Source organism: Nematostella vectensis, chromosome 9 (assembly GCF_932526225.1).
Source record: "Nematostella vectensis chromosome 9, jaNemVect1.1, whole genome shotgun sequence".
Taxonomy (NCBI): domain Eukaryota; kingdom Metazoa; phylum Cnidaria; class Anthozoa; order Actiniaria; family Edwardsiidae; genus Nematostella; species Nematostella vectensis.
Genome location: NC_064042.1, coordinates 15,393,638 through 15,420,976, shown reverse-complemented (window position 1 = coordinate 15,420,976; position 27,339 = coordinate 15,393,638). Strand labels below are relative to the sequence as shown.

The 27,339-nt window shown below is 42.7% G+C and overlaps 3 protein-coding genes and 1 long non-coding RNA gene across 6 annotated transcripts in view; 2 read left to right on the top strand and 2 right to left on the bottom strand.

Annotated features, from left to right (window-relative positions):
- LOC116614235 (centrosomal protein of 63 kDa) overlaps positions 1–12,638 on the top strand; it is a 29,085-nt gene extending 16,447 nt beyond the window's left edge. For both annotated transcript variants that reach the window (XM_048732185.1, XM_048732184.1), the window contains 13 exons: positions 646–728; positions 1,009–1,095; positions 1,293–1,349; positions 1,429–1,483; positions 1,987–2,049; positions 2,184–2,281; positions 2,508–2,607; positions 2,774–2,848; positions 2,926–2,976; positions 3,488–3,630; positions 9,040–9,194; positions 10,708–10,868; positions 11,146–12,638. In XM_048732185.1, coding sequence (XP_048588142.1) covers positions 646–728; positions 1,009–1,095; positions 1,293–1,349; positions 1,429–1,483; positions 1,987–2,049; positions 2,184–2,281; positions 2,508–2,607; positions 2,774–2,848; positions 2,926–2,976; positions 3,488–3,630; positions 9,040–9,194; positions 10,708–10,868; positions 11,146–11,307 — 1,290 coding nt within the window. In that variant the 3' untranslated portion in view covers positions 11,308–12,638. The remainder of the gene's footprint in view (positions 1–645; positions 729–1,008; positions 1,096–1,292; positions 1,350–1,428; positions 1,484–1,986; positions 2,050–2,183; positions 2,282–2,507; positions 2,608–2,773; positions 2,849–2,925; positions 2,977–3,487; positions 3,631–9,039; positions 9,195–10,707; positions 10,869–11,145) is intronic.
- Positions 12,639–12,748: 110 nt separating this feature from the next.
- LOC116614236 lies at positions 12,749–13,732 on the top strand. The gene is made up of 2 exons (XR_004294430.2): positions 12,749–13,070; positions 13,322–13,732. It is a non-coding gene; the product is annotated as an uncharacterized LOC116614236 (long non-coding RNA).
- A 2,748-nt stretch (positions 13,733–16,480) lies between these two features.
- Positions 16,481–17,101, bottom strand: LOC125572426. Its single transcript, XM_048732929.1, has one exon. The coding sequence runs from the start codon at positions 17,099–17,101 to the stop codon at positions 16,481–16,483; it is 621 nt and encodes a 206-aa protein (XP_048588886.1).
- Positions 17,102–20,176: 3,075 nt separating this feature from the next.
- Positions 20,177–27,339, bottom strand: part of LOC5506605 (A disintegrin and metalloproteinase with thrombospondin motifs 1) — a 33,300-nt gene continuing 26,137 nt past the window's right edge. For both annotated transcript variants that reach the window (XM_048732626.1, XM_048732627.1), the window contains 8 exons: positions 23,386–23,518; positions 23,091–23,220; positions 22,531–22,747; positions 22,160–22,319; positions 21,783–21,897; positions 21,406–21,487; positions 20,910–21,036; positions 20,177–20,377 (listed from right to left, as the gene is read on the bottom strand). In XM_048732626.1, the coding sequence (XP_048588583.1) occupies positions 20,914–21,036; positions 21,406–21,487; positions 21,783–21,897; positions 22,160–22,319; positions 22,531–22,747; positions 23,091–23,220; positions 23,386–23,518 (960 nt within the window). In that variant the 3' untranslated portion in view covers positions 20,177–20,377; positions 20,910–20,913. The remainder of the gene's footprint in view (positions 20,378–20,909; positions 21,037–21,405; positions 21,488–21,782; positions 21,898–22,159; positions 22,320–22,530; positions 22,748–23,090; positions 23,221–23,385; positions 23,519–27,339) is intronic.

The window sequence follows — 27,339 nt, the reverse complement described above, 5'->3', positions numbered from 1 at the left end:
TCACAATTTTAGTTTGCACTGTAAACTCCTCTAACTTCGTTCCCTCTGTAGAAATGGTGTCCTTAGTTTATTTTTATCTGTCTCTGACTATAGTGTTCTGCTAATTTTATTGCAATTAAATTGGAATTGATTACGCGAACGCATCTCTTTTGATCTCGTTGTCCGAGCCGTCGTCCTTGCTTAAGGTCCCTCATAATGATGATGATAATGATGGTGATAATGATGATGATAATGTTGATGGTTTTGATGATGACATCAACATTTTATTTGGTGTTAGGTGTTTTTACCTTTCGTTTATGCATTGACTGCGTTTAGCAGTTTAGTTGTGTTTATCACGATTAGTGTACGGCTAGCGGCTGATGTTCGAGCTGTTTGAGTTTACGTTTAGCAACAAACGGTTTACGTTATTAGTAACTAACGGTTTGAGTTTAATTAATAACGGTTTACGCTTAGCAACTAACGGTTAGCGTTTAGTTCATCACGGTTTACGCTTGACAACTAACGGTTTGAGTTTAATTAATAACGGTTTACGCTTGGCAGCTAACGGTTTGCGTTTAGTTAATAACGGCTTACGCTTGGCAACTAACGGTTTGCGTTTAGTTAATAACGGTTTACGCTTGACAACTGACAGTTTGCATCTTTCAGGCTGCGGAACAGGACCAGCAGAAGCACGCCGATGACGTCATGAAACTTGAGCAAAGCCTGACGATGAAGGACGAGATTATCAAGTAAGAAACGCAGCACATTTATCTATTTTATATATATAACTATATCTAACCTTTACTGTCGTTTTATCACTCTCCGCTCTCGCCTTTTGGCCTCTCTCACTATGCACCCTGTGCCCCACTCTCTACCCCCTCTGATTACCACCCCTTTCACCTTTGGTTCCATTTTACGAATTTCGCTCTTGACCAGAAAGTCCCTGATTGATCACCACAGTAGTTCAGAGTCTCCATTACCCCATAAGAGCAAATTATAGAAATTAACGGAAAGATTTTTACTCCTCAGGAAGTTCGAGAGTGCCTCGATGAGAGCAGAGTCCATGGATGCGAGAAGAATGAAAGAAGATTTACGCACAAGCAGAATAGAATCACAGTGAGTACATTTAAACACCAATAAATTGTCAACCGAACCCTTCTGACTCCTCCCCTCAGTTTTTTGCTTGCACCCGCACCTCCACTTGCATCTTCCCTCGTGCCCTCTCCCCCTCCCCCTCGCATCTTGACTCGCGCTTCCTCCCCTCCCATATTACCCACAACATTACTGTTTACAAAATTTTAATTGGATTTCAGATCACTTAAAGAGACAGAGAAATATTTACGAGAGGAACTCGATTACGCGAAACAAAAGTGAGTTAGTGACTCTATCCAAGGCGAATTATTGACTGACTACGGTTTAGTAACAAAATCGATCTTTAACTTATCACAGGTTGGAAAGTACACAAAAAACGAATTCCAAATTACAATCAGAGCTAAAGAAAAAGGTAGGACTATTTTGTATTTAATTATTTTTGTTTTGGTGGCTCGACGGAACGAAATGTGCAATTCCAGAAAATATTCATACCCCCTCCCCCTCATGGAGGGGGTCGGAGGTAATTTCTAATCCCCTCCATGGGGGGGTATAGATATTTTCTGGAACTTCACAATATGCGAAAAAAAATCTAATTTTGACATTTAACTTTGAACTTAAAGTTAAAAACGAGACTCCATTCGTTTTACTTTTTACTATATTTTTTAAACTTGAATTTTGTTAATCTGAAATATAAATTTATATTTATCTAATCCAATACAATCCAATATTTATGCGACGCTTTTGATAATATGTGGGCTCCCTGTGGTAAAGATCTTGTAAAAAGATATTGCAAACCGTGGCCCAGTAGCTTTTATGGTAATGGTTGGGTTCCCTGTGGTAAAGATTTTGTAAAAAGACATTGCATCCCGTGGCTCTGTAGCGCTTATGGTAATGGTTGGATTCCCTGTGGTACAGGTTGATGAGATCCGCGCGATCGAGGAAGGTGACATCAAGCGATTGACGGAAGACAAACAAAAGGTACTTTACAAAGATTTTGATAAGTTCTCTTATTGAAAGCATTGTCATTACAATATAAGGTTCCTGATTTAGCAGAAGTCTAAAGTGTACTACCCTATTAATTTGGGCTCCCTGTGTTTGGTGTTTCCCGCCAGTTGGAGGAGAGGCTGTACGCGATGGAGCAGGGGCGCGTGGGAGAGCTCGAGGGCATGAGAGGCGAGGTGCAGAACTTGACGTCCGAGTTACACCGCAGGTATACCAACAGTCCGGGCCCTCAAATATCTGCAAACATAACTCTAGATTCGTCTCGAGCACACAGCCAAAGCATCTTCATTGTGTGATTCCAGTAGGGATCTAAGGGGCCCAAATAAAGTGTTTATATGGATAAGCAAACGGGTTTTAAACCCCCTGAACTCGTCCCCCAATACGTACGTTATTGCGTTAGTGCTAGCTCTCCTAATGCAATTCACCTGTTGTAGAGACACGTCTGTGGCGAATGTAAGCGAGAAACTGCAACGTATGGAGCGAGAGTTACGCGAAACGAATACGCGGTACGACCGATGTGCAGCGGAGTTACAGGTAACGTACTCATTGAGCTGCATCGTTCCTTGTTCAGGTGCACTTAGTCCAGCGAGGTTTTTTGTATCAGTGACAGAAAGCTTTGTAGGGAACAGCGGGGGCGGCGAAACAGAAACGTAAAGAGGAGAAAGACCTATTGTGCTAATTACGCTTTTGCCTACCCAAGGTAACGAACGCTCAGCTGGAAGCATTACGATTGGAGAATAGACATCTGCGCGACGCAGCCGCCTCAGACCAGTTGGTGAGTGATTGACACCATAGCAACCCCTCCCTCGCCACAGAGTGACTTGAATTCTCTTGAATTCTCTCTTTTTTCAGAATATTTCGGATGTCTATAAAGGGAATATGGATCTCATTGCGCAAATGGAGGTAACCCCACTCAAGCACACTTTTGATATTGTTATCATTTAATATTGGAAGGCAGGAAGCGCTGAAATCTCGAAATAACCATCTTAAAACAAAGTTTGCCAAAGTCGATAGAAAATATCGCGTTGGTTTTACCAAATCAGCCGATGGAAATTGATGCTTTTTCGCAGTTGGTCCTTTGCTAGGATGACAAAATGAAGGCTATCAGAGACTGGTTAAGGAAGCCTTTTTATCATGCGCGTAGGAGAAGTGGCTCCTCTCCTTTATACTCCAGCGCTCCCCTGATGTCTTTTACTATTGTTAACGTATTCAGTAGAGCACAGACTTACGTATTGGATAAGCCCTCCCCCTCCCCTCCCGTTACACTCATAGTTTTCCATAATGTCCAACACACTATCCTTGGCTTATTCAGTGGGGAGGGGGGGGGGGGCAATAACCTATACATTAAGGAGGCGTCCCCCCGTCCATTCATTGTTTCCCATAATGTCTAACACACTATTCTTGGCGTATTCAGGGGGAGAACAGAGACCTGCGCATGGAAGTAGCGTCCCTAAGAGAGCAGCTCACGGCCCTTGAGGTGTCTCAACAGGAGAAGATTAGAGACGCCATCAGGAAAAGCCAGAACGTGCTGGACGGCATCAAGGAGAATGAGTTTAAGTAAGCAGTATTCACCCAGCCTAGTCATACGCGTACTTATCCGGGTCCTGTGCCCGAATGTGAACCATAACGAGGATTCGGATAAGCTGGAGTCCATAAAGAAGCTGTACGTGTTGTCCTGGAAACGTTACAAATCCTCGTATGAAAAACTCCTGAAGGGAACCTGTTAGTCTGTACAATGATAGGGAGAATGCTTTGTACAGTTTTTAAATGCCTTATTTATTAACTGTTCTGCTAAATATATGACATATCTTTTTCTAGTTCGCACAAGCAATTTGCTATGAAATCTACGTCGTTGGCCCTAATGCTCATTCTGTGGCTGTTTCACGATCTGCACCAATAGCCACAGTATGGGGTCGCCCTCCGAACATGAAGGAATTGCCTCGTGAACGTACTTGGACACTTTGTACACCTGCAGGCATTTCTTTGCCATCTCTCTAATATCTTCTACCCTGCTTTTCATGATGCAATACTGCAGTTTTCTCCCTTTCGGTGCTCGGCTTTTCATATCGTTTATTATATTTGATTAAATTCCATTTGAGATCGTTAATTAAAGGATCTCAGCGCTGGGATCAGTTTATTGCAAACTGTGAGTGCTGCTTTCCAATGAATGTTGGCATCTTTGAATTTATCCATTGCTTCCCTTCTATCAGAGCTAGCAGAAAGTGACAGCAAGGGTCATGCAATAAGGTTCACACCAGGAACCCTTCTATCAGAACTAGCAGGAAGTGAGAGCAAGGGGCATGTAATAAGGTTAACACCAAGAACCCTTCTAGCAGAGCTAGCAGAAAGTGACAGCAAGGGGCATGTAATAAGGTTAACACCAGGAACCCTTCTATCAGAGCTAGCAGAAGGTGACAGCAAGGGGCATGTAATAAGGTTAACACCAAGAACACTTCTATCAGAGCTAGCAGAAGGTGACAGCAAGGGACATGCAATAAGGTTAACACCAAGAACCCTTCTATCAGAGCTAGCAGAAGGTGACAGCAAGGGGCATGTAATAAGGTTAACACCAGGAACCCTTCTATCAGAGCTAGCAGAAAGTGACAGCAAGGGGCATGTAATAAGGTTAACACCAAGAACCCTTCTATCAGAACTAGCAGGTGACAGCAAGGGGCATGTAATAAGGTTAACACGAAGAACCCTTCTATCAGAGCTAGCAGAAAGTGACAGCAAGGGGCATGTAATAAGGTTAACACCAAGAACCCTTCTATCAGAGCTAGCAGAAAGTGACAGCAAGGGGCATGTAATAAGGTTAACACCAGGAACCCTTCTATCAGAGCTAGCAGGTGACAGCAAGGGGCATGTAATAAGGTTAACACGAAGAGCCCTTCTATCAGAGCTAGCAGGAGACAGCAAGGGGCATGTAATAAGGTTAACACCAAGAACCCTTCTAGCAGAGCTAGCAGAAGGTGACAGCAAGGGGCATGTAATAAGGTTAACACCAAGAACCCTTCTATCAGAGCTGGCAGAAGGTGACAGCAAGGGGCATGCAATAAGGTTAACACCAAGAACCCTTCTATCAGAGCTGGCAGAAAGTGACAGCAAGGGGCATGTAATAAGGTTAACACCAAGAACCCTTCTATCAGAACTAGCAGGTGACAGCAAGGGGCATGTAATAAGGTTAACACGAAGAACCCTTCTATCAGAGCTAGCAGAAAGTGACAGCAAGGGGCATGTAATAAGGTTAACACCAAGAACCCTTCTATCAGAGCTAGCAGAAAGTGACAGCAAGGGGCATGTAATAAGGTTAACACCAGGAACCCTTCTATCAGAGCTAGCAGGTGACAGCAAGGGGCATGTAATAAGGTTAACACGAAGAACCCTTCTATCAGAGCTAGCAGGAGACAGCAAGGGGCATGTAATAAGGTTAACACCAAGAACCCTTCTAGCAGAGCTAGCAGAAGGTGACAGCAAGGGGCATGTAATAAGGTTAACACCAAGAACCCTTCTATCAGAGCTAGCAGAAAGTGACAGCAAGGGGCATGCAATAAGGTTAACACCAAGAACCCTTCTATCAGAGCTGGCAGAAAGTGACAGCAAGGGGCATGTAATAAGGTTAACACCAAGAACCCTTCTATCAGAACTAGCAGAAAGTGACAGCAAGGGGCATGTAATAAGGGTCACACCAAGAACCCTTCTATCAGAGCTAGCAGGTGACAGCAAGGGGCATTTAATAAGGTTAACACCAGGAACCCTTCTATCAGAGCTCGAAAGTGACAGCAAGGGGCATGTAATAAGGTTATCACCAAGAACCCTTCTAGCAGAGCTAGCAGAAGGTGACAGCAAGGGACATGCAATAAGGTTAACACCAAGAACCCTTCTATCAGAGCTAGCAGAAGGTGACAGCAAGGGGCATGTAATAAGGTTAACACCAGGAACCCTTCTATCAGAGCTAGCAGAAAGTGACAGCAAGGGGCATGTAATAAGGTTAACACCAAGAACCCTTCTATCAGAACTAGCAGGTGACAGCAAGGGGCATGTAATAAGGTTAACACGAAGAACCCTTCTATCAGAGCTAGCAGAAAGTGACAGCAAGGGGCATGTAATAAGGTTAACACCAAGAACCCTTCTATCAGAGCTAGCAGAAAGTGACAGCAAGGGGCATGTAATAAGGTTAACACCAGGAACCCTTCTATCAGAGCTAGCAGGTGACAGCAAGGGGCATGTAATAAGGTTAACACGAAGAGCCCTTCTATCAGAGCTAGCAGGAGACAGCAAGGGGCATGTAATAAGGTTAACACCAAGAACCCTTCTAGCAGAGCTAGCAGAAGGTGACAGCAAGGGGCATGTAATAAGGTTAACACCAAGAACCCTTCTATCAGAGCTGGCAGAAGGTGACAGCAAGGGGCATGCAATAAGGTTAACACCAAGAACCCTTCTATCAGAGCTGGCAGAAAGTGACAGCAAGGGGCATGTAATAAGGTTAACACCAAGAACCCTTCTATCAGAACTAGCAGGTGACAGCAAGGGGCATGTAATAAGGTTAACACGAAGAACCCTTCTATCAGAGCTAGCAGAAAGTGACAGCAAGGGGCATGTAATAAGGTTAACACCAAGAACCCTTCTATCAGAGCTAGCAGAAAGTGACAGCAAGGGGCATGTAATAAGGTTAACACCAGGAACCCTTCTATCAGAGCTAGCAGGTGACAGCAAGGGGCATGTAATAAGGTTAACACGAAGAACCCTTCTATCAGAGCTAGCAGGAGACAGCAAGGGGCATGTAATAAGGTTAACACCAAGAACCCTTCTAGCAGAGCTAGCAGAAGGTGACAGCAAGGGGCATGTAATAAGGTTAACACCAAGAACCCTTCTATCAGAGCTAGCAGAAAGTGACAGCAAGGGGCATGCAATAAGGTTAACACCAAGAACCCTTCTATCAGAGCTGGCAGAAAGTGACAGCAAGGGGCATGTAATAAGGTTAACACCAAGAACCCTTCTATCAGAACTAGCAGAAAGTGACAGCAAGGGGCATGTAATAAGGGTCACACCAAGAACCCTTCTATCAGAGCTAGCAGGTGACAGCAAGGGGCATTTAATAAGGTTAACACCAGGAACCCTTCTATCAGAGCTCGAAAGTGACAGCAAGGGGCATGTAATAAGGTTATCACCAAGAACCCTTCTAGCAGAGCTAGCAGAAAGTGACAGCAAGGGGCATGTAATAAGGTTAACACGAAGAACCCTTCTATCAGAGCTAGCAGAAAGTGACAGCAAGGGGCATGTAATAAGGTTAACACCAGGAACCCTTCTATCAGAGCTAGCAGAAAGTGACAGCAAGGGGCATGTAATAAGGTTAACACCAGGAACCCTTCTATCAGAACTAGCAGGTGACAGCAAGAGGCATGCAATAAGGTTAACACCAAGAACCCTTCTATCAGAGCTAGCAGAAAGTGACAGCAAGGGGCATGTAATACGGTTAACACCAAGAACCCTTCTATCAGAGCTCGAAAGTGACAGCAAGGGGCATGTAATAAGGTTAACACCAAGAACCCTTCTATCAGAGCTAGCAGGTGACAGCAAGGGACATGTAATAAGGTTAACACCAGGAACCCTTCTATCAGTGCTAGCAGAAAGTGACAGCAAGGGACATGTAATAAGGTTAACACCAGGAACCCTTCTATCAGAGCTAGCAGAAAGTGACAGCAAGGGACATGCAATAAGGTTAACACCAAGAACCCTTCTATCAGAGCTAGCAGGTGACAGCAAGGGGCATGTAATAAGGTTAACACCAAGAACCCTTCTATCAGAACTAGCAGAAAGTGACAGCAAGGGGCATGTAATAAGGTTAACACCAAGAACCCTTCTATCAGAGCTAGCAGAAAGTGACAGCAAGGGGCATGCAATAAGGTTAACACCAAGAACCCTTCTATCAGAGCTAGCAGAAAGTGACAGCAAGGGGCATGCAATAAGGTTAACACCAGGAACCCTTCTATCAGAGCTAGCAGAAGGTGACAGCAAGGGGCATGTAATAAGGTTAACACCAAGAACCCTTCTATTAGAGCTAGCAGAAAGTGACAGGAAGGGGCATGCAATAAGGTTAACACCAGGAACCCTTCTATCAGAGCTAGCAGAAAGTGACAGCAAGGGACATGTAATAAGATTAACACCAAGAACTCTTCTATCAGAGCTAGCAGGTGACAGCAAGGGGCATGTAATGAGGTGAACACCAGGAACCCTTCTATCAGAGCTAGCAGAAAGTGACAGCAAGGGGTATGCAATAAGGTTAACACCAGGAACCCTTCTATCAGAGCTAGCAGAAAGTGACAGCAAGGGGCATGTAATAAGGGTCACACCAGGAGTGTTCGCTCGCTCTGTAAGCTGGATTTTCTCTCTTTCAAATCCTGTTTTCAGAGTATTAAATCCCCTAACTTCACTGCGTCGTCATGTCGCCTCTTTGAATTGATATCCATACCATCCAGAACGAGGGCCAGAACTCGGCTTTTCTCTTGTGGTACTCTAATTCGACAGTAATTACGTTTGCCTGCGAATACCATTCGTCAAACGAGAGCTCATAGTATTTACTGAAAGACCTCTAAGAAGTAGATGAGAATTCCGTAGAGATCGGCAGTATGCAGTACATCATGGCGTCTTTTCTCGTGTCACCTCAAGTACTGTCTTGCGATCAGCCTCCTCAAATGTCGGCACTGTCAAATAGGCGGTTCTTCGGGAGGGTCATTCATATATGGTTCACTATAGTGTCCAACCCTTACCATTATTATAGTGAACCATATATGAAGGATCTACTACCCTTTGTCAATGATATTTGCTCATTAACATTAATAAACATTTAAAAAAATGAAAAAAAACTTAATGAAAAAGTAAATAATATGTTTTGGTTGCGAGCTTTTGGTTGTTTATTGCAAAGTTTCTCTCATATGTTTTTCTTTGTCGTTTTCGTTATCTCCCCAGGAGACATAGCGAGATGAAGACGGACGCTGACCGGAAGATAGCAGCCCTGGAGAGCAGGCTCGAGGCCACTATCCGGAAGTACGAGACACAGATGCATTACCTACAAAACGAAAACGAGAGCTTGAAGAACATCCAGCGAGCATCGCTCAACACAGGTACTTTGGAACACCCACCCTGTCCGTAATGCCTTGCGGGGGTTTATTACTAAGACGCTATAGCAGGAAGATAGGCGTTGACGATAGAAACGACGAGAGTGGTGTTCCTTTCAACATATAAGTAGCGCTGGGAACACTGCTTACTTAACAATGCATGATTGTAAACTTTTGTAGCATTCAGTGTGTACACCGATCGATGGAAATAGCGGTAAGGGGGAAGGAATATATGTTTAGTTAATTTTTTGTCGCACCAGGACTATGTATTATTATCATTGATATTATTATTGTTGATGTTGTTATTGCTTTAACACCCAGGCACATACTCTAGAGTCTAAATTTTAGTACACCCTACTTTTGTACGTGTACAGTAATTAGTGTCCTCCCCACCCACCCTAATACATTCAATACGTATGTCATTCTTGTGTCACTCGTATGTTACTCTTGTGTCACTCGTATGTCACTTGTATGTTACTCGTATTTTTCTGTAGTTTAGTCACGACCTTTACGCACGGCCCCTTGACAGGTGTAAAAAATAGCGGTCTAGTACTTACGTACGGTCTCTTTACAGGTGTCAAGTATAGCGGTCTAGTACTTAGGTACGGTCTCTTGACAGGTCTCAAGAATAGCGGTCTAGTACTTACGTACGGTCTCTTGACAGGTGTCAAGTATAGCGGTCTAGTACTTACGTACGGTCTCTTTACAGGTGTCAAGTATAGCGGTCTAGTACTTACGTACGGTCTCTTGACAGGTGCCAAGTATAGCGGTCTAGTACTTACGTACGGTCTCTTGACAGGTGTCAAGTATAGCGGTCTAGTACTTACGTACGGTCTCTTTACAGGTGTCAAGTATAGCGGTCTAGTACTTACGTACGGTCTCTTGACAGGTGTCAAGTATAGCGGTCTAGTACTTACGTACGGTCTCTTTACAGGTGTCAAGTATAGCGGTCTAGTACTTACGTACGGTCTCTTGACAGGTGTCAAGTATAGCGGTCTAGTACTTACGTACGGTCTCTTGACAGGTGTCAAGTATAGCGGTCTAGTACTTACGTACGGTCTCTTGACAGGTGTCAAGTATAGCGGTCTAGTACTTGCGTACTATCTCTTGACAGGTGTCAAGTATAGCGGTCTAGTACTTACGTACGGTCCCTTTACAGGTGTCAAGTATAGCGGTCTAGTACTTACGTACGGTTTTTTGACAGGTGTCAAGTATAGCGGTCTAGTACTTACGTACGGTCTCTTTACAGGTGTCAAGTATAGCGGTCTAGTATTTACGTACGGTCCCTTTACAGGTGTCTAGTATAGCGGTCTAGTATTTACGTACGGTCTCTTGACAGGTGTCAAGTATAGCGGTCTAGTACTTACGTACGGTCTCTTGACAGGTGTCAAGTATAGCGGTCTAGTACTTACGTACGGTCTCTTTACAGGTGTCAAGTATAGCGGTCTAGTACTTACGTACGGTCTCTTCACAGGTGTCAAGTATAGCGGTCTAGTACTTACGTACGGTCTCTTGACAGGTGTCAAGTATAGCGGTCTCCCCGAGGGTACCAAGGTGCTGCCCGAGTACACACCTCGCCGTCCCGTCAACACGAGCCGCACAAGCGCCAGCGACTACACGGACACCGAGGCACTAACTTACGCTGACCTTACAGCACCGCAGGCTCACTCTGATGGCGAGGTACGCTCAACGAAGCATTGAATAAATGGCATTCCACTTAACACGTGTTGGCATATGTAGATCCAGTTTGTCAAGAGAGTAGAATATCCTTGGGGTTGAAACATTGTAAGAACAACGAATGGGGAGGAACGCTAAAAAGAACTTGATTCGTTGTTGTTACCGCTAATAATCACTGTTGCCAGTGGTAGTAGTAGTTCGGAAAAATTATCAATTCCAACTTGTGTTACTTGTGAGTAACGACGGGACACATAACTTACCCTTCATTTTGTTTGTATAGAAGCCGATGGGCACACCCCAGTTCGGTTCACGCCGCACCTCGCTCACGGCCGATTTCATGGCAGAGGAGGGACGAAGAGAACGGGAACTGGAGCGGATACTCGATGACCGCATAGCAGACCTTCGGGCCAGCACAGATTACATCATCAGCAAGTACACGTGACACGAACACGTGCTGCGCAAGGCTCACGCCCAATCACACGTGATCTGCATACGACACGTACATATACGCATGCGCATTAGCTGGATCACCAACAACACGCATTCCCAATTGTTGAGATTACGTCACGAGTAGACCAACGTGACAGATTGCTTCAGCACCATGCAGATCATTTTATCATTGCAGATTACGTCATTATCACGCACACGTGACAAGCGGGTAATGACGTCATCGTTTACTTCACGTATGCGCACTTCTCTTGATGCCAGATGCACAGGCAACCCATACACTTCCAGCATCTGATAAAAATTCTCTTCACGGTTATATCCAGCTTTTCATATATTGGCAATAAGAGATCTATGTTATTTGTCAATGATTTAGTGGGGAGAAATTTCCAGTTGATCATTTTTGTGAGTAGATGGGTTAGTCGAGCGGACGAGAGAAGCGTATCGTGCAATGGCGAATAACATTTTAATGTCGCTTTTAAAAAGCTGTGTTATACGCTCTTATATTTATAATCTTTTAGTATATTTACCAAATAGCCATGTTACACCGATCTTTTGCTATTTCGTGAGTGTATTACAGCTAGTTAAATCGCTCTACAGCTAAATTGTCTGATGGACCAATAGCCTGTATTGTTCTGCAGTATTCAGTGCTAAATAGAGTTGAACTGCAATAACAGACATCTGTGTATCAGCGCTAGACCGCACTCATATATAAACATCGTCTATCGCTTATTGACTGCACGGGGCACTTTTTTCAGCAACTTGCAATGCAATGCAATGATAAAGAAATTTTTGAGTTGCATAACCATGATACAAGTTCTACTTTTCTTGCAACGCAAACAAAAATGGCATTGCAAGTTGCAAAAAGCGGATGTTAGGCTCGTAAACCTCCAAGGCAACAAAAATGTCATTGCAAGTTGCAAAAAGCGGATGTTAGGCGCGTAAACCTCCAATGCAACAAAAATGTCATTGCAATGCAAGTTGCAAAAAGCGGATGTTAGGCGCGTAAACCTCCAATGCAAAAAAATGTCATTGCAAGTTGCATGTAAATTGCCCCGTGTGACATGGCCTTAAGTCCTAGCTTTCTTAGCGCTTGAGGTGGATGCTTCAACGTGACACAAGAACAATGGCGTACCGTCAGGGGGAGGGAAAGTAGAAGATCTGTAGTTGTGGGAGACTTCACAACTTTTAACGTAAGAATCCATTTTTAGGGTTTTAATCTTTTTTCAAAATTTTCGCCTTATGTAATTCACCCTCTAATGTATAGTTTGTAAATGTTTTAATCTACTTCAAGTGGATAAAGTATTGAATAAATTTGTAGAATTCTAAGTCTGATTTATTTGTTAGTAATTCTGATGTCGACGATTCATATGATCTACAGGGCCCTATGATCTTTATAAGATAATCATATTATTTTTACAATTCCGTGCATTCATGAGAGCGTTCATCCATTAGTGCGTAAACCTCTGTTCTACAAGTGAATCCAGCTGAAACCAATTATGCAAATCAAAACGTTCAATGAATCCAAATTATTCAAGTAAAACACACAAACCTCCTTTTAACTTTGGGTTTAAACCGCGCTTCGAGTCGCTCGCATCTGGTCCACATTTATAAGGGATGAGATTTAAACCACTGACTTCGTACACTGCGCCTGCATTTGATTGCAAATAACCAGAACAAACTGTTTTTATCAAGTAAACCCTAATTCTGAACTGCAGGAATAAACACGTGATGCTGCATTACCTCCACAAGGAACTCGAGGTATGTTTTTGAGTTATATCTAGCTACCGAAAATCCCAGAGAAATTTTTGTGAGTTCGTGTGTGTTTTTTGAGGGGTTGTTGCTTTCAAAGATCCCTCACCGAATATGCGATAGTTTTCCACTGCCGAGAATTTATTTTTGTTTGTAAATTTGACCTATTTATAATAAATAATCGTAATTTCCTTTTTCTAGGAATATCTTTTTTTGAACAAACAAGTACAAAGCATAGCATTATGGCTTTTTATTTATAGGTAAAGCGACTACAAGAAGCAGACCGTGCGTATTTCTGAGATCGTATGAGAACCCAAGCAAATCTTACACTATTTGTTGACTGAAATAAGCTCAAAGAACAACAGAACAATACCTGCAGCACGGGTAACATGGCACAAGACGTGGTCCAAAAGAATTCAAGTCTTGACACTTTTTCAACCAACACAAGGGATAATTGCGTAGAAATAATCGCCACGCTGGTTGTTCTACTAACGGTGATCTTAGGACTGATAATGGTTCTGCGATTTTGCTTTTTCACGTCCCGCCACCAGAAAGAAATTGAATGGAAAATGGAGCTGGAAGACGAGATTATTTCAAAGTTTGGAATGAGGGATTTTTATTAAAAACAAGATTGTCATACGAATGAAATAAAGACAGCATTATATATCAAATAGCAAGGTAGTCCAGACCCCCTCCCCCCCCCACCTTCCCCGGGGAGGGACTTCTATAAAAACAGACGGAGGTGATCGTCGGCAAATCGATTTTAAACCTAAGGGATGGCACTTTGGGTGTGGTCAACAGAAATTCTTACCATAAGAGATAGCAGATTGGGTGTGGTCAAAGGAATTTTTAACCCTAAGAGGAAGAAGAATCGGAAAACAAAACGTTATACACCCCCTTAGGAATAGCTGTTGGTCGATATTTATACCCTAATAGATAGCAGAATCGAAAAAAACGTTAAACAGCTCCTTAGGAATAGCAGTTATTTTTGACCATCGTGTTTGCATCTAAGAATCGCAGCACTGGTGCTCAAGTGATCTGAACACTGCTGGATTTCCTCACTTTTTGTCCTATGCCCACCCTACAGATATGTCAACACACATTCTTTAAAGTATATCTGTCAGCCGCCATTTTGTCATCCTATCAAAACACCAAGTATGAAAAAGTATCCATTTCCATCGGCTGATTGAGGAATCTATTGCGATATTTTCGATAGAATTTGATAGATGAGTTTCATCACCTTATTAGTCTTCCAACGTTAAATAAAAACAATAACAAACAAATCATGACTTAAAATGTTTCAAATTAAGATACCTACATAGGGTAGAAGGCATTTGTCAAGCAAACACAAGACTTGGCGTTTTGTCAACTGTGTCATCTATGTACGTATTGCCGCGCCGATGTCCTCAGTAAAATAACTATTCTTCAGAGCTTCTGAAGAGAAGGCTGATGGTTGGGATGTTTGCCAGTTTGATGTGGCAGAATTCCACGCGAAAGCCTCAGGCACCCAGGGTATTTTTAAGTTTTGCTTTATTGTTTTTGCCGTTTAGCACATTCATAGGCCCTTATAGAATATAGCTATTTTAATAAAGGTTGTCCAGGAGCGCTCTGCCGCACGCGCCCATACCGCGAGGCGGTATGGGTAATATATGTTGTAACAGGTTTTCAGTAAATATGCCGCAGTCTTATAGTGAAGACCTTCGCTGGCGAGTTATCTGGGTGGTACAGTTTCTTGCATTATCTAATCTAAGACACTGCGGCATTTCTTTCTATGTGCCGCGTACAATTGTAAAAGGTATCTGCAAAAATAGGGACAAAAATAGGGACGACAACGGCAACGCGAAAGACGACGGCAGAAAACAGTTCAGAATTCTCAGAGCCAGACGTAAAATATACTCTGAAATGGATTCTCTCGGATACATTTCAGCCGTTTTTCTTTAAACGACAACGTGAAACTCCAAGTTTCATGGTGTAGCGAGGACGGGAACGTGTGCGCTGGAAACTAGACTATCCTTGTTCGCTATGCTAGAAATAAGATTCTAGGTTTTAAATTTTATCTAATATAGTTTAAAATTGAGTGCAAAGTATGAAAGCTTATTGGGTTCTCCCTGCATTCGGTTGCCGTCGTCGTTGCTATTTCGTTCAGGCCCTTTGCCAACAGATTTTTTTTAGATAGATAGATTTGTTTATTAAATAGCCCTCGCAGTTAGAAACTGAATTACAGGTAATTAGCACACACACGCTAAGCGATTACAACATTACGACATTACATTATCAAGATACTTAACAGTAACAAAATTTGACAAGCGATCAGTGTTGCATATTTTCGGTTTCATGGGAGCAGATCTTCTTAGATTGCACTGGTTGACTCCCTTGACCGACCTACTAGTGGCTAGGCAATGTTTTCCTTACACAGGGAACTCATGAATTGTTGACAAAGCATAAACCGTCTATTTTTAAGCGAGACAAGACCGGCTTTCTTCAGGGCATCATTGTAACTATTGGATGGGAAGATTATTCTAAGCGCTCGTTTCTGGATACGCCCTAGACCATCTGAAAGAAACGCAGGCAGGCCAGCGTACACCGCGGCATAGTACTCTATGACTGATCGTATTAGAGAGCAATAAACAGTGACTAAGTCCAGTTCTTTAACGCCGCACTTTTTAAGTAAGCGCAGGGCATATAGCCTACGATTTGACTTTTTGCAAACGTGGTCACAGTGGACATCCCATGTGAGGCCGCTAGAGATGTCGATACCGAGAAGTTTGAACGATTTGACACATTCTAGCGTGGTACCTCCGACATAGATTGGGCGCCACGTACAAGCACGGTATTGCAAAAAATCAATGTCCATGATCTTACATTTGGACGGATTTAGACACATGTTGTTCTTTATAGCAAACTGGTGTATATCGCTTACAATATAATCTAATACAGAAGGAGAGTTCCTTGGTACAATCTCGACGACAGTCAGATCATCCACGTACTTTAACCTAGGTGCCCAGGAGGTGACGAGATCGTTCACCATCACGGCAAAGAGGATTTGGCCGAGCCGGGTACCCTGTGGTATTCCTCCATTTAGCGCAAGTGTTGATGAAGCCGCTGACTCGATTTTCACGAACTGAGATCTACCGTGAAGGAATTTCGCCACCCATCTAAGCAAAGACTGGTGGATATCGAATTCGCCTAATTTACGCAAGAGGATGTGATGGTCAATTAAGTCGAACCCTTTGCGAAAATTGGCAAAAAACAACCTTGCCGCACAGTCTCCTTTGTCAAGGACGTCAAGAACAAGGTGTAAAATGTAACAGACGGCTTGTGATGTGGACTTTCCTCCGACCGCGAACTGCTTGGGATCCAGATTAACTAGGATGCGCGGGAGGAGCCGCACGAAGGTAAACCGTTCCAATACTTTTTTGTCAGGTCAAAGAGATTGGGCGAATATGGTTTTCGATGACTGAGGCAGGACGCTCTTTAGGAATAGGGTTGACAGCTGCGCATTTCAAGAGCCAGGGTATGCGACCTTGACGGAGGGAAGAGTTATACAACTCGGCGACAACAGTTGCAAGTTCGAAAGCAACTAGGGACCACACCTTGTTGGGGATCCCGTCCGGGCCGAGAGCCTTCCTTAGCTTGATGGAACGTAGTGCTGCAGTAGCTTCCCGCGGGATAACAAATAGATCGTCGGGAATCTCAGTGACAGATATCGCGTCGACGTCGTTAGTAGACAAGGGGGCGAACTCAGACGTAAGCCCTGTGAAAAAGGTGTTAATATTTTCACATAACTGTTGGATGGTGACAATGTTAGTCCCGTCAATTAACTGGTTGAACCATTGATTGTCATTTCGAGACATCCCTGACAGTGACTTGACCTCCCTCCACCACCTTCCAGGGTTGGACTGTTTAAGTGTTGCGACCTTGGCGTTGTAGAATCTTTGTTTGCAGTCCTTAATATGCACTTGGACTTTGTTACGCCAGTAACGGAACTGCTGAGAATCTTTTCCGAACAGCGACAAGCATTTCTGTCTCTTAGAAATCATAGCTTTGATGGCAGAGTACAGCCACGGTTTGTCGTTTCCATGGATACGACACACCTTAGAGGGAAGGAATGTGTTAATAGCGACAGATAGTGTTTTATAGATGAAATTCCACTTCTGCTGGCAAGATTCTAGCGTGAAAAGATAGTCCCAGCTAAAACTTGTGATCCAACGACCAAAAGCAACCAGCGCGCTGTCTCTAGTGTCGCGCTTTGTGACCGACTTTTTTATGGCCTTGGTTGAGTCTATATGCGGTCTTATCAAAACACAGAAATGGTCGCTGGACCCGAGCTTAGGAAGTTGTACGGGGGACGCCAGTTGATTAGGTAGATTTGTTAAGCACCAATCAAGAGTTCCCGTGTCACGTGTTAAAACTTTGATTATCTGGGAAAGCCCGCACGCTCGATTGAACACCACTGGGGAAATTTTTTAGAGTTGGAATTAAAATCCCCGGTGACGCAAACCAAACTATCAGGATGGCTGGCTAGTCCAGACCTGGGACTCTCTTTGCGATCGACATTCTGTCTCGCGTGAAAGAGGGTCCAGTATTTATTGCATGCGCATGCGCGAAAGTACACCGCATATATGCGGTGTGGCCTGGTTGCTTAGTTCAAGATGGCTGCGAAAGGGACGAGAGAGGGTTTATTTCAGAAATAATAAGCTGATTTTGGTCGTGGGTAAATACGTGATTGTCAATCTTTTCTGAGAACAGGACAGATGATAATTAGAGTCTGGAAAATATATCAATCAAAGAGCTTTTCCGTTTTCGTTATTTTCACGCGCGCGCTTTAGGCAATAACGTCATTTCAAACGAGCGCGCGCTTTTTTGGAATTTGATTTTCAATCGCATTTTTTCGCGTTTTTATAGAAAACAAATCCCAAGCAGTTCGCTGATATTCCTTCACATGCACAAAACATTCTTTTTAACTTAGCGATGATCGATTTTCGGAGCTCTGCACTCGACAAGGTCTAACGGGAATCGACCCTCCTTAGGCACGTCCGTTATTGCGCGCGCTCGTATTTCAACTTTTGCCTTGAAGATCACTGGTTGGTACATGTTCGCGCATGCGCATGCAATAAATACTGAACCCTTTTTCACGCGAGCCAGAATGTCGAGCGCAAAGAGGGTCCCAGGTCTAGACTAGATGGCTGGCCTGATAATCATCGACGACGCTCTGTACATAATTATACAAGTTGCCGTTGTCCTCGGCGGTAGCTTGTGGAGGGTGGTAGATAACTCCGATCAGAAGGGATGTAATTGGTCTCGGTAAACGCCGCGGGCGGAGTTGAAACCAAAAGGTTTCGGTGAAAGGACCGACGAGATCGAGATTGGCCAATCTCTTATAAGGAATAGATGAGTGAACGTACGCCGCAACTCCACCAGCGTGACTCGAACGATCGTTCCGTATTAAATTATACCCAGAAATTGCGACTGAGGCATCTGATATTTGGTCGGAAAACCAGGTTTCCGTAATGCATAGAACGCAGGCAGAGTTTTGTACCGCGACGCATTCCAGTTCATCCACTTTATTAGTAGTGAGCGAGCGTTGCAGACGATCAGCGATGGAATTACCGGGCGACACGAATTTACAGACCGTAGCTCTGTTGCCGGTTCTGTAGGACTGTTTACATCGTCATGCAAATCGTCAATGGGCTCATGTTCGAGAGGGCGATCAAGGGTGGATAATGATAATTGTTGCTGTGCTAAAGGGCTTTGTACGCGGTCAGCCAGGCGTGGGGCGTTTCTTCCCGTTTCGGATGTGACATTTGCATACTGAGCAAAACAAGGGATTCGGACGATAGCGAAATTTCGCTACTTTTTTATCTCTTACCGGCCTTTTTGCCAAGGAAGCGGAAGAGATTGTTCGATTTCAGGGTGTTGATAAGCTCGGAGGTCAGTACGCTTCTGTCTGCAAATCCACGTAGTCGCTTAAGTTGACTTCTTGAATAAGAGAGTGGTGTTGTGCTGGAATGGTTGGTTTGGCGAATATGCAAATTTCCCGCCAAAGATGTACTCCTAGGGTCCAGTTGATCGGGACCGGGGTTAGAAGAGACATCAACAAAAACGGTAATGTCGGTCGGTGGATCATGCCCCGGTACTACCAAAGATGTAAAGCCATGCTTAGACCATTTTTCAATAGAAATCTTTGATCTGGAATGTCCAGATGGTGTGAGAGATCGATGTTTAGGTACAAGAGCTTGACCGCCTAAGAGAGTGAATTCTCTCTGGAAATATACATGATAGCTCGAAGATTTGTAGTCTTGTCGACGAGGGAGCCGCAGATAGGGTGAGATTCCATTATTAGGTTGGGTAGTAAGGTTGCTGAAAACCACTAGATATAATAATCGCAGAGCAAGCAAAAACGTGACCGCCATATTTAGCGCCTGCGCAGATATGTGCAACTACGGAGTCTCCGTTTAACACCTCTTACGGGAAAGGTGCTCTTACTTCCTTGTTTAAGGAAGCGCAGATATATATTTAGAAAATCAGACTCTACTGCCATTTTGATAGCGTTCAACGAAGTTCGTGGCGGTGGTAAAGGGAACGACATATATTACAACAAACATCTTTTATTTGCACACAAAATTAAGTGTTACATAGGTTGTTTTTTTTTTTTTATATTCATATATTTATTGATAGGGAGAGGAGAGAAAAAAAGAAAAAAAAAACCTAGAGTTGCATACCAAGGGGGGACAATACTTCGGTGCGGGCACCCTAGAATAGCTTGAGAGCTAAACGGGCTAGGGTGCACTTAAATGTTAGGGAAAAATCCTAGTTTGGAGTACGTTTATTGAAATAGCTGTATACTCGAAGGGTGCTCTCGACACTTCGAAAAGAGTCGACGCTCAACCGGTTACAGCTGGTTTGGATATATTGCTGACCAATATGGTTGATCATCCAGCAACAGGACGTTCATGCGACCATTTTTGCCATTGCGTGTGTATCGTCAGTGTTTTGTGTTACATACAGACACAGAGCATCATTTTTATTGACACGGATACGGGAGGGTTGGTTTATATATTTAGGTGGGATGGGTGGGGATGTGGGGTGGAGACATTTGTAATTGACCAGCTTAATCTGTTTCTCTGAATTTTAATCAAACCATTGATTGATGCTCAATTTGTATTCATAAGTTCACTGTTATCACTAATTATCTGTTTTCCCTGCGATTTAAATAGCGGTAAACATTTTTAAATAAATTGTCTCGAGCAATCATCATGATTTTTTAGGAGTCATCTAATGCCCCGTGATCCATTGCGCTCGTACTCATGTCCTCACTATAACAAAAACAAAATTATAATAATCCAATGAGCATAGGGAAAATAGGGGGTACCTACGCTTAGCTCATCGCTAAAGTATAGGCGAAATCACACTAAAGTGTAGACCAAGTTTGAACTCACCTTATCACAGGAAGGTGTAAACCAAGTTTATACTCACCTTATCACACGAAAGTGTAGACCAAAGCTTGTTCTCATCTCATCTCACGAAAGTGTAGACCAAAGCTTGTACTCACCTCATCACATGAAAGTGTAGACCAAGTTTGTACTCACCTCATCACACGAAGGTATAGACCAAGCTTGTACTCACCTTATCACACGAAGGTGTAGACCAAGCTTGTACTCACCTTATCACACGAAGGTGTAAACCAAGTTTGTACTCACCTCATCACACGAAGGTGTAAACCAAGTTTGTACTCACCTTATCACACTAAAGTGTAGACCAAGCTTGTACTCACCTCATCACACGAAGGTATAGACCAAGCTTGTATTCACCTCATCACACAAAGGTAAAGACAAAGCTTTTACTCACCTCATCACACGAAGGTGTAGACGAAGTTGGTGTGTGGCCCTCCCACACCCTGCCAACAGTTCTTGGATGACCCGTACTCTGCGTATGTTTCGTCCGCACCATCACCGGACCAGCACTCACCGTAGAACTGAAAAAGACATCGATCATTATAAGTGAAAAATCTAGGATTTCCTTCACATTGGTCACATATTGGAAATCTAGCCGAACCAATGTGAACCATGCCACCCACTCAAAACCAACTGTGTTTAAAGGGACAAGGTTTTACACCAATTAAATGTGAAGTAAAAAAGCCGGAAGAGTTCTCCGTTGATCTGTTATAATTTTTATATGTTTTTTCCCAGTCCTAGGATTATACCACCGGTGTGCCTGGCAAAAATTGCCAGCGTTATTGACATGCTGGTGTTATCTGTACACTATACTAGAAGGTGATGTAATGTAGTTGACTTAGAAAACCCCTTAAAAACAAGAAGTGAGCCTTGAAGGAAACCTTTCATACCTGGATACCAAAGACAGTGTAAGTCGAGTTCTTTTTCTGCACTTTCTCGGCACAATTTTCAACCGTCTTCTTCATTTCATACCTACAAAAAAAAAAATTCAGGTAGCCCTCTAGCATCAGGGATTGTTTTCTAGCTTTTTACTTGACGGTTTTTTTTTTCATTCTGAGAGCTATTATACATATCGTAACCTTGTAATAACTTTACCATGTAGATTATATAACAAATAAACATTCTCATAATTATCACGTCAGTGATGAGACACCGATTCAGAGACAAATGACTTCGACAAACGAGATGATTGTGAAAAACAGTAATTTGATCACGTTTAGCATGACGTCTAGCGGCTGTTATCGCTTCAAGATGCGCGCGCACGTACCAGTCAATCTTGTTTCTCAGGTTTGCCACCATCCGGGGTATTGCGTGGTACCCACTATAGTCGCGATAGCAGCCAATGGGGACGAACTTCTTGCCGTTAGCAGTAATTAGAGCCACTGATACGAGAAAGAGTGCGCATTAGAGACGAGGAAGGGCCACAGCCCGGTGGATGTAAAGGCAGGATTAGAGAAGGGGGCACACGGAATCAAAGACTCCCTGCTGTTTGTAGGACCATAGCTATCAGGAGGGTGGATGGTGTGACACCATTTGAGTCGAAATCCTTCAAAGGCCATGAGATAAAATAACAATTTATGACTGTAGCTTGGCCCCTCGTGACAAAACATGAGAAATAGCGCCCCTCCCTGTACTTAAACTTACTCGGGCAGTTGACGTCTTGGTTGCAAGCTTCTTGTGTCGATGGTTGAACTGCGTGCTTACACTGGATCTTGTGGACTGGCTCGTAGACTCCATTTTGGTTGAGTCTCTTACACGAGAGAGTGCGAACCGTCACGCCATCCGGCCCGCATGTGGCAGAACACTAGAACGGTACCAAACACACAGTGAGCAGGAGGGAGGGGGAGAAGGGTGGGTTTCCCAGGTTTGTCGTCTGATTAACTGACTCGAATTATCTCTGGCCCACAGTGTTTATTACCTTTTTATTAGGGAACATAAACAAACACGTTTCTGAACGACGGTTGCCATCCGTTGTTCAGAAACGTGTTTAGATAGGTTCCCTATTATCTACACACCTCTGACCATGAGGACGGCACCCACTCCGCTGGACAGTCAAGTTCGTTGCACGGGCGCATAAGCTGCGACAGCTGTGGCTTATCGTCTTCTTTACATTCCTCGTCCGGTCTTGTTTCGTACGTTGCTATGGCGACCTTTCTGCGACAGACCACGTGACGCTGCTGGCTACCCTTCCCACAAGTCTTCGAGCACGGTCGCCAGCCGGTCTCGTGCCACCTGTCAATTAGGAAAAATAGGAAACCTTTTTCCAGAGAGGGTTGATTTTCATTTAACGATTTTACTACTAGCTGAGATAATTGCGTCACCGTAAAAAAAAAACAACAAGCAAACAAACAAAAACAATGAGAACAATACTCCAAAGTTAATAAATGTCTGAGAAAGAGTAACCAAACGTACACCTAAATTGATGATAAAGTAATAAGAGAAACCCATGACTTATATTAGTTATTAGCTAGTTACTAGCCATCCGATACTTCACGCTCCTATATAACCACTGTTTAACCACTCTTTGCCCCAAAACTCCGCCTCCCGCGCCACTACTAGTCTATCTGATTCTTACTTGCTCGCACAGGGCTGCTCATTGCACTTTCGCTCCGTGTCAGGTTTACCAGACTTCAGTTTGCACACATCATCGCTCACCCACGTCTTGTCGTCTGTCCTCCGACATTCCACTGTACGGCTTTGATATCCTGAAAAATTTATGAGTAGAAACAAAAAGCCCTAGCTGTCCAGTTTTTGGTTTACTGAAAAATTTATGCAAACCATTGTAGCCCTCAGGATTGATTAAAAGTTTTCATCAGCCACCGAAAATAAGCCTTATTCGGTCCCCGCCTTACTACTATACACGCACTCACCCGTTGCGCATGGCTCTGTACACGTGCTCCATGAGCCCTCGGTCCACTCAACGTCATCAGCGGTCACCTTAGATGGGGAGGGGGAGTAGAAAGAATAGTCCACGCCGGGGTTTTTACTTCCATCGCTGACAAACTGACAAAACAAACAGCTTTTAGTGGGCGTCGAAAATATAGTGATATTATGGGTATGTATTATAGAGTGTTAAGCTTAAAAGGAAGGCTGTTTATTGGCTACGGATTCGTGTATTCTACTAAGATTTCTTCAACTTCCGCAGCATAGTATACTTCAGGGCTGATGTTGATAACGATCATGATCATTAGTATCATATAGACATGATTAGGAGTGATATGATGATGATAACGATCATGATCATCAGTATCGTATAGACATGATTAGGAGTGATATGATGATGGTAACGATCATGATCATCAGTATCGTATAGACATGATTAGGAGTGATATGATGATGATAACGATCATGATCATCAGTATCATATAGACATGATTAGGAGTGATAAGATGATGATAATGATCATGATCATCAGTATCATATAGACATGATTGGGAGTGATATGATGATGGTAATGATCATGATCATCAGTATCATATAGACATGATTAGGAGTGATATGAAGATGATAATGATCATGATCATCAGTATAATATAGACATGATTAGGAGTGATATGATGATGATAACGACCATAATCAGTATCATATAGACATGATTAGGAGTGATATGATGATGATAATGATCATGATCATCAGTATCGTATAGACATGATTAGGAGTGATATGACGATGATAATGATCATGATCATCAGTATCATATAGACATGATTAGGAGTGATATGATGATGATAACGATCATGATCAGTATCATATAGACATGATTAGGAGTGATATGATGATGATAATGATCATGATCATCAGTATCATATAGACATGATTAGGAGTGATATGATGATGATAACGATCATGATCATCAGTATCATATAGACATGATTAGGAGTGATATGAAGATGATAACGATCATGATCATCAGTATAATATAGACATGATTAGGAGTGATATGATGATGATAACGATCATGATCAGTATCATATAGACATGATTAGGAGTGATATGATGATGATAACGATCATGATCAGTATCATATAGACATGATTAGGAGTGATATGATGATGATAATGATCATGATCATCAGTATCATATAGACATGATTAGGAGTGATATGATGATGATAACGATCATGATCATCAGTATCATATAGACATGATTAGGAGTGATATGACGATGATAATGATCATGATCATCAGTATCATATAGACATGATTAGGAGTGATATGATGATGATAACGATCATGATCAGTATCATATAGACATGATTAGGAGTGATATGATGATGATAATGATCATGATCATCAGTATCATATAGACATGATTAGGAGTGATATGATGATGATAACGATCATGATCATCAGTATCATATAGACATGATTAGGAGTGATATGAAGATGATAACGATCATGATCATCAGTATAATATAGACATGATTAGGAGTGATATGATGATGATAACGATCATGATCAGTATCATATAGACATGATTAGGAGTGATATGATGATGATAACGATCATGATCAGTATCATATAGACATGATTAGGAGTGATATGATGATGATAATGATCATGATCATCAGTATCATATAGACATGATTAGGAGTGATATGAAGATGATAACGATCATGATCAGTATCATATAGACATGATTAGGAGTGATATAATGATGATAATGATCATGATCATCAGTATCATATAGACATGATTAGGAGTGATATGATGATGATAATGATCATGATCATCAGTATCATATAGACATGATTAGGAGTGATATGATGATGATAACGACCATAATCAGTATCATATAGACATGATTAGGAGTGATATGATGATGGTAATGATCATGATCATCAGTATCATATAGACATGATTAGGAGTGATATGATGATGATAATGATCATGATCATCAGTATCATATAGACATGATTAGGAGTGATATGATGATGATAACGACCATAATCAGTATCATATAGACATGATTAGGAGTGATATGATGATGGTAACGATCATGATCATCAGTATCATATAGACATGATTGGGAGTGATATGAAGATGATGATAATGATCATGATCATCAGTATCATATAGACATGATTAGGAGTGATATGATGATGATAACGATCATGATCATCAGTATCATATAGACATGATTAGGAGTGATATGATGATGATAACGACCATAATCAGTATCATATAGACATGATTAGGAGTGATATGATGATGGTAACGATCATGATCATCAGTATCATATAGACATGATTGGGAGTGATATGAAGATGATGATAATGATCATGATCATCAGTATCATATAGACATGATTAGGAGTGATATGATGATGATAACGATCATGATCATCAGTATTGTTATAAGTTCAGATCCTCACGATTATGCTTTCAATTTGTGGTTTAATTCAACTAATATTTCTCAAAATCTAAATTACAACTAACTCCGAACTTCAACGAGGAACCAGCCCCTACGGGGGGTCCCAATCAAACATCAGGGGCCACAGGGAACCCAAGGAGGGCAATATACATATTACAACATCTCCCCCCTTTCAAAACTTCAATAAATGTTCAAAGAAAACCCAAAAAATGTTCTTAACATTGTTCAATAAGTCTTTGTGGCTTCTTCACTTCACGACCAGCTCTTGTTCTGATGGGTTAATGTGCTTCGGTTTCTCTCTGATCTTCCTGTACTTTCAATGGACTTGGCGGTTCATTGATCTGCGCTTTCCTAGCGACCACTTGAGGTTGAGGACTCATGTATGTGGGAGCCACTGGCATCTTCGGATTCATGGGTGTGTCCTTCGGGACAGAAATGATGTGCCTTCGATTTCTTCGAAATACACGTCCTTTCTCATCTTCAACTACATATGACCTTGGCAGGACTTCTGCTTTACACCATTCTTTATCTTTGTTTACACGAACTCTAACTTTGTCCCCAACTTCCAAAGGGGGAAGGTCCCGGCTGTGTTGATCATAGCTCATCCGTGAACTTGCTTGTCGATGGGCTAATGCCTTTACCACTCTGTGAGGGTCTACTGGGTGAGGTACCAACAAACGTCGATGGGTAGGTAGTGTTGAACGTGTACGCCTACTCATGAGTAGTTGGGCAGGTGAGACACCTATGTCGTCAAAAGGTGTATTTCTGTACTTTAATAAACCTTCAAATGGGTCTTTATTCTCTGCTGCTGCTTTCTTAAAGATTCGCTTTGCAGTCTGGACAGCTCTTTCCGCAGCACCATTGGACTGGGGATACTCGGGTGAGCTGGTTACATGCTGGAATCCCCAAGCTTCTGCAAACTGCTTAAACTCATGGGTAGTACTGAAAATATTGCGGGTGTTACTATATTGTGGGCCATTGTCGCTGATCACTTTGGCTGGAATGCCAAATCTTGCAAAGATTTGCTTCAAGGTGTTGACAACACACATGGCAGTGGACTGCCGAAGTAGTTCAACTTCAAAATACTTCGAATAGAAATCAACCACAATCAAGTAGGAATGGCCAGCAAATTCAAAAAGGTCAGTTCCAACAACCTGCCATGGTAGACCTGGAAGGTCATGTGGATGTAGGGTTTCTTTCTGCTGTTGGTTGCGGAATGCATTACAAATCTGACATGAACGTACTCGGTCCTTAATATGGGCAGTCATGGAGGGCCAAAAGACATAGTCTCTTGCCAAACTCAGACTCTTACTCTCACCCATGTGTGCTCCATGTATATCTTCAAGTACTTCAGCTCTCATGGATCTTGGTACTACAATTCTATCAGATTTGAACAGCAAACCATCTTCAACACTAAGCTCTTCCTTGTAATTCCAGTATTCTCTTGCCAGT